Source organism: Syngnathus scovelli, chromosome 11 (genome assembly GCF_024217435.2).
Source record: "Syngnathus scovelli strain Florida chromosome 11, RoL_Ssco_1.2, whole genome shotgun sequence".
Lineage (NCBI taxonomy): Eukaryota > Metazoa > Chordata > Actinopteri > Syngnathiformes > Syngnathidae > Syngnathus > Syngnathus scovelli.
In genome coordinates, this window is record NC_090857.1 from 9,392,791 (window position 1) to 9,405,001 (window position 12,211).

A 12,211-nucleotide genomic window follows, 5' to 3' on the forward strand; every position below is an offset into this window, starting at 1 on the left:
CGCAACTGTCCTTAATACCAAGTCAATTCGTTGAGCGACCGTCTTAAGATACAAGTTACTTATGTTTCATAAAAAAATTCAACTCTCAAATCATCTTTTCCTATTGTAATGAATGGAAATCCTGTAAATCTGTTCCAGCCTCCAAACAAAACTACAAAAAATGTTTGTGTTTTTATTAAGAAAAATAGCACTCTGTAATATTGTACTTTCCAAAAATGATCCATTAAATAAATAGTAAATGTAGAATAAAATAGAATGCAATAGAATGAAATTAAGTTTATATATGCCTGGTTAGTTCAGGTTTTGGTGTTATCTAAAAATTTTTTTTAACAAAATAAATTAACCATTTATATCAATAAAGTGACAATATTCAGCTTTAACAAAATAGCAGCACTAGCAATACTAAACTAGCATTAGCACGGCAAACAAGACAATGTTAGCCATGGCTGTTACATCTGTAGCATGGATTATTTATAATGGAGTATGTAGTATGTATAATACTAAAAGTAACTGGATTGAAGTTTTATTTCTAAGAATGTACGGACGATTGAAAATCAAAGAGGTTGTATATACTTACCAGTCGAGCACAACTTTTGTTAACTTTGCATTATTTCTCAGGATCTCTCTTACTCCAATTCCAAGTCAAGTTACCACTGTACGTTTTTGGTTTAAATGCTAAGGGAGGATTATAAAGAGTTCAATTAGTCAACATTTTCTGCAATACAGCAACTTAATAGTGTGTTTTTCGCTGACTGTATGTATCATCGAACAGATAACAATTGTTTTTTTTATAGTGACTCTTGCTTGACTCATTCTGACCTTCATATTACAATGAAGAGGATTGAACAAAAGAAAAAATGAAGTCATCACTTAACAGAAAACACTCCTTTTTGAGTACATCCATTCCTGGGACCATAAAACAAGGCACATGTATGAGCAAATATATTCCGGGCATATAAATCCCTGAAACCTACGAAGACCATGCTGTCTCAGTACATGAGGTAATTAAAGTTACAGGCAAACTCTAAGTGCATGCTGAGAGAGGATGTTCCGTTTAAAATTCGACGACAAATTGTGCATCAACTTCATCTACCAATACGACAGTTACAAATTGTCTTCACTTTTAAAAAATACAGATATTGCTAGCAATTTTTGTTACCATTGATCTTTTAAAAATATTTGAACTGTTTTTCCTAGTCTCTGGTTTCAAACTTAGTTACTCATCAGTTTGTTGACGGTTGTAATGGCCCTCCGAAGGAAACTATGACTATGATGCGGCCCGCGACGAAAATGAGTTTGACACCTCTGGACCAAAGGATGGCTGATTATCCCTAAGCATACGTTGAAACGAGTTTGGTAGGCTGTCCTCGATGTTTCCTCTGAAAACAATAAATAGACCAAAGCAAGTGAAGCAATTCATGTCCAACTGTGATCTGGAGATTGTATATTGTATAAACATTAACTTACCAGACAACATTTCTCAAACTGGTTGCATTTCAGATCTTAAATGATTGTGGTGGTTCGAGAACCCGACATTACAGATTCACAGAAAAAGTATGGAAAGCAAAGTTGACACTGTTTAATGCACAATAAGATATTTTCATGGCATCATTTTAATATTGGAATTACATTGACTTGTACATCTCGGACAAATCCACACGCTATAAATGATAGTAGTCCCCAAGTATCAGGCTCACTATGTTCTGAGATGATCAATTAAGAGGACAGCAGACAAGTAAAAGTCATCTGCGTGCGGAATGATTAACGAGGGCAAAAATCACCCTAATGTCCATTTTGACAGTCCAACAAATGAAGCAAAGGGGCTTCTAATGGCTATTTCAGACCGTCATCCATGGATGCACACAGACACATAAAACAAACACTTGAAGAAACATTTTTCTTTTCTTTTTTTTTTTAATTTGCAAACTGAGACAAAATAAAGATCCTTTTCCTTAGTGTATCGCAATGATTTGCTTCATGAGGCCCTCTCCTATGGAGGACTAAAAGAGCCAAAATTAAATCAATAAATCCATCCCAAAAAAAAAAAAATAAATATATATATATATATATATATATATATATATATATATATATATATATATATATATATATATATATATATATATATATATATATATATATATATATATATATATATGCGCTGACATATTTCAGTGTTATTTATTTACTAAATTAAATGAATTCATGACACTTTAAATATTGATTAAATGTATATTAAATATATATTATTTAATGATTGAATTTGGGCTCTTGGGGTCATCCATACTCTTTTGGTTCCCACGTTTTACATGCTCAAGCATATTTGGCACTCTTTCAAAGGGGAAGTAACCCCGTAGTCGGAAAAGCAGGTTAATGTCGACTTCATGTAGGCGGACTCACGCACACACAAATGTGTGCAGTTCTGAACCGTACATGGACAGTGCACCCGCTTCCCCTCGGTGGCGATGATAGTCTTGTATTTAAAAACAAACAAAAGAGCTCGTACAGAATATCGATATAGTATATATATGGTATTTATTTTGTAGCATGACCATGAGGTTTTTGTGTTCAGCGAGTATGACACGAAATGGTCCAAATGATTCAATTGCCCTGATGAGGATGACGTGTCGCTTTTTGTCTGCTTCTCTTTCTGACTTCCCATTTCAACATAGAAAAGGTGCTTGCAAACAAACGAAAATAACAAAAAGGCAAATCAATGCCAAAAGTAGTTGCCACATTCCCCATAAGTTTATCCGATCTGGAATCAGGTTGATATAATGACTTTAATGCTACGGTATGCTAGTTTGTCTGCAATGTAAGGCTGTGTTTCCCAACTATTGTGAACTCCATTGTCCTGAAAATTATTCATTTGCTACAAATAACGTACCGTTGTTGTAAAGATTTTTATGCCTTAACTCAATCAAGGTTGGGAAACACTAATGACTATTTGTTTATTAAAACGTTTTTAGATTTAAATCACCAAGTCAGTTTAGCTCACATTTGGTTGTTGGCAAGCTAATGTTCATGTAAAATGTTATCTTCTTAACCAAATAATAGTTGACGAATTATTAAGTCAAGAATCAACAAATTGGAACAGCCATGAAAAATAGAGTAGAAAAAATAGACTTATGTGTTGGGAAAAGCGACTACTGAGAGTCTACGCACACTGTGATTCAATAAACCAAGCGTATCCTTTGTGTTTATGTTTTCTTGTTTACACTTACACAAACACAAGACAACCAGAGTAGGATCAGATGAGCCTATACAGTGCAGAGATGCACGTTCAGTCTCCGTGCCACTGAATGAATCAGCTTTCAAAATCAACAATACAGGCATGAGGGTGGAATTATAAATGAGTAAATCCCCAAATGTCAAACCGTTACCTTTTTTTTTTTTTTCTTTTCTGACAACAGGCTGAACCCATCATTGTGTTTGCCCCGGCGTCCATATGAAAGGCACAGTGAGAAAACTCTTGAAATGGACTTCTCGATAATACAATTTCATGTTTTAACGGTAAACAGAGCAAGCCCTTTTGGTTTAACAACCCGCTTGATAAATTGAGTTTGAGGAACTTTGCGAGGAGAGTTGTTATCTTGCCCTTCAGATAACACAGGCAGAAGCTATTGTGACCGCGGGGCCTCCGGGGTGTCGGATGCCTGAGGCATAAACACCCAAGACTGAGAAGTGACACGTTTTGACGGCGTCAGCTGTCATCGAGAGCCACTTGGTAAGATCACGTGAATGCGCTTCAACTACTAATTCATATGGTCACTGGATATTAGATGTAGCTACATGGGTGGTGAAGAGGTTATGTACATGATGACGTCATGAATAACCATTTCCTGATATCACTCAAGGCCAAAGATGAATGTTTAGGCAATGGGGACTCAGTGCAGGGTTTCCACACACATTTTCAGCTCAAAAGCCAAACTTGCAGTGGCACAACGTCAGCATTTACAGCGATGCCTTGAGATGGTTTTGTTTTGACTTGCGAGGAAAAATTAACTCGACTCACTTCCCAACAAGCAGCAGTTAGCAAAAGTGCCAAATTCGTCAAAATAGCAGCTTTTGTCTGTTTATTGCTCCTCCCAGTTGAGGTTTACTGTCAAACTAAACATGAAAGAGAATGAAATGTGCATTTAAAACATGCACATATAGCTTTAGATAAGTCCCTTTAGTTTATGGCTAACAAATAATGCAAAATGTCAAAGGGATTGAAGAAAAGCATTGGTGTTGTGGTGTTAGAAGTTATAACCCTTTAAGCAATAGACATTTGGCAAAAATGTAGCACATTTAGGGAAGAGATAACAGTACTCACAAACATATATTCTTTATCCTCTGCGAAGAATGACAGAAATTACAATATTATAGTGGCCTTCTAAGGAAATTTGACTGGTCCATGTATGGCTAGGTCCGTATTATACGTATTGTTATACTGCCCCCAGGTGGCCAAGAAGCGCTCACCAGAAGGAACGCCACAATGACCGGTGTTAGTTTTCTTACGAAAAAACTTGATTGATGATGTCATGGATGAGTTAAACACCCCTCTCAAGGCACAACTGCACTGACCAATAAATAACTAAAGACAAATTGCTGACCATAAATGCTGGAAACCCTGACCAAGTTTATGGCACTGAAATGACAATTTAAGCAAAACATCATACAATCATGAAAAATAATATCAAGGCTGAAATGTGAACATCAACACAATGGACTGAAGATTGACACAACAGTCAAGTAGGTAGATGTCATGGAGCTCAATATGCTGTGGACTGCTACTTCACTCTTCACACATTGGTCTACTATGACGAAACAAGATAAGACCCTTTTAGAGTTTGTAAACAATGTGACGTCATATGTGGGGCGCGGCTTAGCCGGAGGCAAAAACAGCCTCGCATGCTCACTTGAATACTATGATTAGCATATTTCAACAGCATTTACAGCGGAATGAATGTAAAAAAAAATGTCATTCAGGTGATTATGTGAGTAAACCGACACTCCACGACCGTAAATGTTACTTTAGAAAGTAGGCTCTGACTGATGGGACAATATTTACCTCACTCACAGGATAGAAGATTTGACAGGACTGCCCAACGTGTATGGAGGGCCGAAGGTACTGAATATAAATAAATAAATAAATTAATCTGGAAATTATTAATTAATGAATGAATTAATTAATAGACATAAAAAAAGGTGACTCTGAAGTACAACATAGCGAATTTATCATGATTGGAAATAACAAATAACCAATGAGACGCAAAAAAAAATTGTTGTAAGCAAAAAGCAAACAAGCATTTGAGGGTTGATGAATTTGAAACGCAAAGGCATGTGTTGTCTCTAATTTCCCCACCAGTGAGTCTTGATGACCTAAGTTGTTAGTTAAATCATCAAGTTAATAATAATAAAGTTTTGGCCAAAAAAAGGAGGGTAAAATACCATCACTAAACTTACACTCTTCAGACAAAATATGACTATGCGACTTAGCGTACCTTACAATAGATGGCCAAAAACAAAATTGCACAAACACGCACGCACACACACACACAGCAGGTTGTCCTAAAGACAAGGACAGTCACTCACATGGACTATTGTCTGTTTGTAATGCAATCTCTATGTACATGTAGCAGCAAACATTTCCATACATCACTCCAATATGGCGGCTGATGGATGGATGAGGTGAAATGTGCACTTTTTTTTTTTTTTTTTTTACTCCCCCTTATTTTTCTTATCATTTCGAGAGCCCTACTTGTTTTCTACAATTGGCACCTTGTTTTTTTCCTCATATATATATATATATATATATATATTGGCATATTGGCACTTAAAATAAAATCTCTTCTCAACATAGACGAGTAAAACTTTGGTCTCCAGATTAACTGGATTACCCAAAAAAATGCTGGTTGTCACACAGAACATAATAGTAATACACTTAATTAGTCGAGAGGACTAATAAATAGATAAATCAATAAATAAATAAATATCTGACTAATCCGTGGATAACAGTGATTAGCAATACAAAAAGGTAGCTTTGGTTACCTTTTTACGCAAACCGTTTGTATAAATAATGCTGGGCAGAATTTGAAATCATCACATTTTAGGCGAGGCTAATACGATTAACGCCACTGTGAATTTGTAGTACAAATGCTGGCTATGAAGTACAGTTATGTGGCCCCTTTTTTTCTTTAAATGAGAAAGCTGTGGCTCAGCTGGAGTGGATGTTGAAATCACGAGCATCCTCACTTGTCAAAAGTGCATTATGGTGTGTTGTGGATGGAGGTGCGATGAAGGGTGATATGCTACTTGGGAGAGGGACGAGGCTCAGCGGATTCACTTTGTGCTACTTGTCCCTTCATCTTAGTTGGATTCTCCAAAAACAACCTCTCAACCTCAATTGGTTCTTTTTTTTTTTTTTCTTATGGGTGATTGTGAAAACTCTCTCTAAAACCTGAAGAATACAATTCCATAGGATTGTGTGCAAACTGCTCTACTGGCATATATGAATAAATAACCTGTTTCCACCGGCCGCGAGGTACGGACAAAGGCCAGAAAGTTCTTGGAAAAATAAACAGTAGGCTACACCTCGGTATGTGTCTGGCCTCTTATGAGGAAGTGAGTAGCTGTCACGTGGATGTGCTAGATGGGGAAGTACTTTAACGCAACAATAGAGGGGAAATGGTGAGAGGGAGTCATAATTAAGTTACACAAAGGAAATGGCTGCTCCCACTTCACACCGACGCCTCCCTCCGTTCTCATTGCTCAGCATATTGCCAATATGCTCGGTCGTTCGAAACCAAGCAAGCGATATTTGCACTCGAGAGTGGCAATTTCGGAGAGAGCGTCACGACACGGTGAATAAATAACAGCATAAAATGGCAAGCGGTTCCCTTTCATACACACAGATACAGTAGGGTTGCTAATCTGGTACCTGTACTGTCTTAGTCAGCTCCGCAGTGGAAATGGCCGGATGACAGTGACGAACCCAGTGTGCTAAAATGAGGATGAGCCTTTCATCTGTCGTCTTGTCTGCTGCTCACGATCCACGTGGTTTACAGAGGCAGGTCTGTGCTGTTGTGACGGGTCTTTCTGGAAGTGCCATCATCCCTGGGCAGAGCTTTTTGCAGGTTGGACATGGCCGCCGTCTTCTTCAGGTCGATGACCGCGTAGCATTCGCTGCGGCGGGGTGCCGGTGGGCCGCACTTTTGGGGCGGCAGGCGCTGGTGCGGCCCCCCGCCGGCGCCGAGAGCTTGGCAGGGACTTTCTCCCTCAAGGTCCACCTGGATGTAGTTCAGCTGCCGCGACGGAGGCATGTGCCCGTGCTCGCAGACTCCGACCCCTGACCTCGAGCGCCTGCGGAAGTCAAAGTTAAATATGCGCCCTCCTCTGTCGGGCTGACATGGTCGTGGATGCGGGGGGCAGCTGTGTCGCATTCTGGGCGGCTGCACCTGGTCTGTGTTGACATAGTTCTGCAGGGCATCTCTGTGGATGCCCCGCCCGTCCGGGTGGTACCCGTTGTTCGTCTCGGGCCCTTCTGAAAACTCGTACTCATCAAAGTCTTCCTCCTCCTCTTCGTATTCCTCCTCGTCCGCCTCGTCGTCGTCGTCTTCTTGCTCGTCGTCGCGCTGCAGGGCGCTGTACTCCCACACTGGTGGAAGCGAGGGCAGGTTCTCGTAGTTGAGCAGGGCCGTCCGGCGGTGACCTCCGCCCGTGGCTCTCTCGCACCCGTAGCCCTGCGGGGGAAGCGAAGATGGGCCGTGCGGGTGGAGGAGGCTGTGGGAGTGGCTGTCTCCGGTGCTGCTGCTGCTGCTCGAACCGACCGACTGGGACACGCTGCTGGGACTCAGCCGCTGCTTCCGCCCGCTCCTCAGGCCGTTGATGTTCTCGTAGGTGAGCTCGGCGCCCCGGCAACTGTCAGGGTGCTCGTGGCACGGGTGCCGGTGCGGATGGTGATGGAAATGGTGATAGGAGAGGGAGTTGCACATGTGCATCGAAGGCTCGTCTCCGTCCGTCTCTGAGCCTGTTGCGCCCTCTACTGGCTGAAGGCTGCGGGGGCCGTGAGCGAGCCGCTCCCTCTCCCGTTCTCGCTCCCTTTGCAGTAGATGACGCTGAGCTGGAGTGGGGCCCAGCATGAACTTGACCTCCTGCGACGATGGCTGCATGAACACCTGTGGATCTTGATGCTCCTCGAGGGGACAGCACCGTAGGTTGGACTGTGCGTTCCCTTGGCCCCCGACGCGCGTCGTTTCGGTGAAAGTGCTGGGCCGCACCTCGGGTAGGGAGTGCACACAGTGACGCATGGCCAGATCCCCTTCCATGCTAACAGTGTTCACATAAGTGTGGGTCTGGTGAAAAACAAAGCGACGTTGAAGTCACAACAGATCACAGCGCACAGACCTGACATCTAACCTGGTCTTCCAAAGCCATCAGATTGTGTCCATGATCCTCAGCAAGGGAAGGCTGGGAGGAATCCCCTCTGATTGGATAACCAGGGTATCCATTGGGAAAAGCCGGCACAGGGAAACCGGGAGCTGAAAGCAAATTTTTTTAAAGCCACCTTAGATTAAAATTTCGTAATGACACTCTTTATTCTCCTACTACTACAGTAATACAAATTTCCACTAACAGTGTGTGTTCATGTGTGTGTGTTGGCCGTGTGACTGACTGTTGGGCGTCTGTGGTGCACGAGACATCTCCATCTCTGGCGTGTGGCCGCTGCCAGACATCATCATGGACTCCTCCACCACGTTGATGCTGTTGCATTGCATCAGCTCCTGGAGCAGGTTGAAGATCTCCTCAGCCCGAGAGCACTTGAAGGCAAATATTCCTAATCAGGAGAACACAACAACAGCACAATTACACAGGCTGATTTTGTTCCGCCACTTCATGAAAAAAACATGCAGATAAAGGCTGGAACAATGAATTGATAAAAACAAGAACAATCGATTATTGAAAGTGTTGGCAACAAATTTGAATACCGATTGATTGTGTGGCGTCATCAGATTGTTATGTTAGTCACCCGCTTCATTCAAATTGGAATGGAAATTAAAGCGTAAATAGAAACAGCCGTTGAAAAAGAAAACAACGAGCTTCACTCACCCTGTCCAGTCTGGCAACGACGCCCGCTCTCAAAAGAAAACAGGTTGGAGTCATAGCCGTAGCGGCGCAGGCAGAGGTACGGCCACCTGATGGCGTCCCTCTTACGCGTGTGAAGAATGAGCTCCGTCTGGGTGAGCTCCATGACACCAGAGCCCAGCTCGTTGCCTTCATCGTCCACGTTGATGACCTGGGAATTGCGTATAATATACCGGCCACGAGATGGCAGCAAAGCAAACAAAATGAAGCTGTCTGCTCAGTTCAGCGTAGTAGTTTTGGCACATATTTCTACATTAGACATTGCTTTTGCCTGAGCATAAAAATAGTAATTATGTGAGATTTCATTTGATTGTTTGATTTTGTGTAGTGCACGAACCTTAAACTTGGTGAGATGGTTGTCTCGGCTGGGGTCCCTGTACAGACAGCTCCAACAACTCCCCATGGCTTCAGCGGGCCAGCTGAAACCTGCCACATGTGACCCGTGCAACATTAGTGACATAACCGTGTGTGTGTGTGTGAGACAAAATTTTCATCCAACACGCTCATCTTACTCAGCCCAGGCCATCGGTGTGAAGTGACGCGTGCTTCAGTCCCAGGATCTTCTGCTGGGCTTCATCTTTGTTACAAGCCACTTGCTTAGCTGGATGGCGGGCATCTTCATGAGAAGCATCATGTTCTTGTCCCTGAAAGCACAAAGAATCACTGACCCTTGCTACTAAAATGTTCAGCCTCCTTCTATAGCATTAACTCAAACCAAGAAACACGAGACGCAACATGGAAGGTAGTAGTTTCTGGACTACTTTCTGAACTACTTTTTTGCGAAAATGGACTTTGCAAAAAATCTTGGGGACAGCAGAAGAGGACTTTATAGTCAATATAGTCAATTGAGTTCTCAAATTCAGTTCACGGCTGGTATTCTAGCAACCTCGGAAAGACATGTTTGTTTTTAATTACACTCTCTTCCTTGTTCCTCAGTCCGGTTACTTCTTTAATGATTCCCCAAGTCATAAATCAGGAATCTTTATATTGCCCCACAAGCATGAAGATTTTTTTTAATTAATATTAAACGTTTAATATTTGAGATTGTCTGACTCGTTTTGGACCCAATTATTGGGACAAATTCACTGAAACACAGAATAATAGGGAGGAAACCCAATGGCATTTCCATCCAGTGTTGTTAGCAGGACAATGTTGTCATTAAAGTGAAAATAAATCAAGTGTAGCTTACTGGGGTAGAAATATGAAAGCCCAAATCCAAGTTAGTGTGACAGTAAATGATCCCATATATGGCTTACTTGGAACGGAACAGGATGTGACAAATTTGGCATTTGTTATTTCTTTTAGCATCATTAGTCTTTCCACTTAAGAAGAGCTGACTCAGTTCTTGACTCAGCGGCTAAAGTAAATGACTACGAACGTGTTGAGAGATCAAGTTTAGCGGGAAGTTGGCGTTTCAAATCTCAAAATCTTCACTGTGCACTTACAGAAAATACAAAAGTGCATGTGCATAACAGCTTGTGTATCACTATGTGAGCAGTCGGCTGATACAATAATGCTGCACCTCACAACATCAAGCAAAGCAAGCCCAGTCACATCTGCCCTAATGGTCACGCTGCAGACTCCCCCCGGCCCCGCCGTATGCGCTCCTCGGCCCGGCCAGCAGAACACATGCACCCCCGCCGCAGTGTGAGCGCTCGGGGCCGGGCCTCCACATCTGACTGGAGCTGGAATCCTCACACGCACGCTCACACACACTCGACTCTGCGCGCTAGCCTACATTACAGACGTGTCACCCAGCCTGAGTCTCAATGGGATTTTCCCCTCCATCCATCCTTGCATGCATCATCCATGGGAGCACTTGAAGCACAGCCAGCTCTCTCCATTAGCCCCCACCGAGCTCCCAAAGCACGCCGCCCGTGACGCTAAACGGCGCAATGAGCGTCTATGTGAGGCTACAATAGCACCTAGCAGCACCCAAGTGCAGAAACGACGCTCCGCTACTCACATGTCTGCTGCCACCGTCGATTTGCTCTTTCCGACGCCGAGAGCGCGTGGACGCGGCACGGCAGGTGTCGGCGGCGTCCGGTCGGGGATGTGGAGATCGGCCCGCGGGGACGTAGAGCCGAGATGCGGTGGAAGCCGTAATAATGTTGTTATTTTTCCTCTCTCACCCCCCTCTCTCGCGCTCTAGCTCATTCCCCCCTTATGACGCCCCCCACTACTGCAGCACGGGCCTCTGGCTGGCTGTGTGACATTTGCTGAGCAGCTGCGGGTCAAAGTTGACAGGCAGGCAGACAACGAGGTGGAGGTAGCCGTCAAGAAGGTAAAAAGGCTGGAGGACCGCGGAGGTAGGGAAAGGTGTGCCCAACCGGCGGGGCGGGAGGAGGGGCCACGCAGCCAGCCGCCAGCCGCTGTTCGCACTGGAAATAGTCCTCTTATCTGTGAAAGTGCAAGCAAGCAGCGTTTACATGTTAAGGCAACTTCTCCAACTTTTTATACCAAGTGAAACCTGTTTTTCATTCAAGATTTTACGAGAAAATTGTATTTTAATAAATCATAATATTATCCATCCATTTTCCGAACCGTTACGAGAGGGGGAAAAAATTGTGATACGGTGAAGCAAATAACGCACAAAGTTGATAAAGTTGTACTGTTATAGAATAACCTCAACGTAATGTATTTTTTTTAGGGGTTCAAACTATGGTTAGAGTTTTTAATAGGCTTTCAAATTAAGGTTTCAAACTAGGATTAGGGTTTTTGAAGTAGGGTTTCTAACAAGGGTTTGGGTTTTAAAATAAGGTTTCAAACTCGCGCTAGGGTATCAAAGTATAGGGCTTCAAACTGAGGTTGGTGTTTCAATTAGGGGTCGGGTTTTGAAGTAGGGTTTCAAATTTGGGCTTTCAAAAGAGTTTCAAAATGAGATTAGGGTTTCAAACTAGGGATTCAATGTAGGGTTAGGGTTTTGAAGCTACGTAAGTTTCAAGATAGGTACATGCACAGTATTAAAGAATTCTAAGGCGAAGAAAAAACAGGTGAACGAATCAATGGTGAACTATCTTGATAATTTTACTCATCTTTGCTGTCTGGGTGGATGGATAAAACGTAAACCGGAAGCACCGGG

General features: G+C 42.7%; 1 protein-coding gene across 2 annotated transcripts; it reads right to left on the bottom strand.

Annotated features, from left to right (window-relative positions):
- Positions 1-2,510: 2,510 nt before the first annotated feature.
- frs3 (fibroblast growth factor receptor substrate 3) lies at positions 2,511-11,481 on the bottom strand. 2 transcript variants are annotated; one of them, XR_011087713.1, is made up of 8 exons: positions 11,096-11,481; positions 9,642-9,773; positions 9,467-9,555; positions 9,094-9,280; positions 8,660-8,821; positions 8,404-8,525; positions 6,926-8,339; positions 2,511-4,802 (listed from the first exon to the last, which is right to left on the bottom strand). XR_011087713.1 is itself a non-coding variant. In XM_049733339.2 (7 exons), exons 3-7 carry the CDS (start codon positions 9,530-9,532, stop codon positions 7,047-7,049), a joined length of 1,830 nt encoding a protein of 609 aa, XP_049589296.1. In that variant the 5' UTR covers positions 9,533-9,555; positions 9,642-9,773; positions 11,096-11,481; the 3' UTR covers positions 2,511-7,046. The 2 variants fall into 2 exon arrangements, 1 of the variants encoding a protein (XP_049589296.1); XM_049733339.2 differs by having other exon boundaries at positions 2,511-8,339.
- Positions 11,482-12,211: the final 730 nt, after the last annotated feature.

What these genes read in the sequence shown, in the direction of transcription:
- frs3 (XM_049733339.2), bottom strand. Translation starts at nt 9,532, where the DNA reads ATGGGGAGTTGTTGGAGCTGTCTGTACAGGGACCCCAGCCGAGACAAC. An exon ending in TCGTTGCCAGACTGGACAGG is followed by an intron (nt 8,822 to 9,093) that starts GTGAGTGAAGCT and finishes TCTCCTGATTAG; the next exon opens with GAATATTTGCCTTCAAGTGC. An exon ending in TGATGGCTTTGGAAGACCAG is followed by an intron (nt 8,340 to 8,403) that starts GTTAGATGTCAG and finishes GTTTTTCACCAG; the next exon opens with ACCCACACTTATGTGAACAC.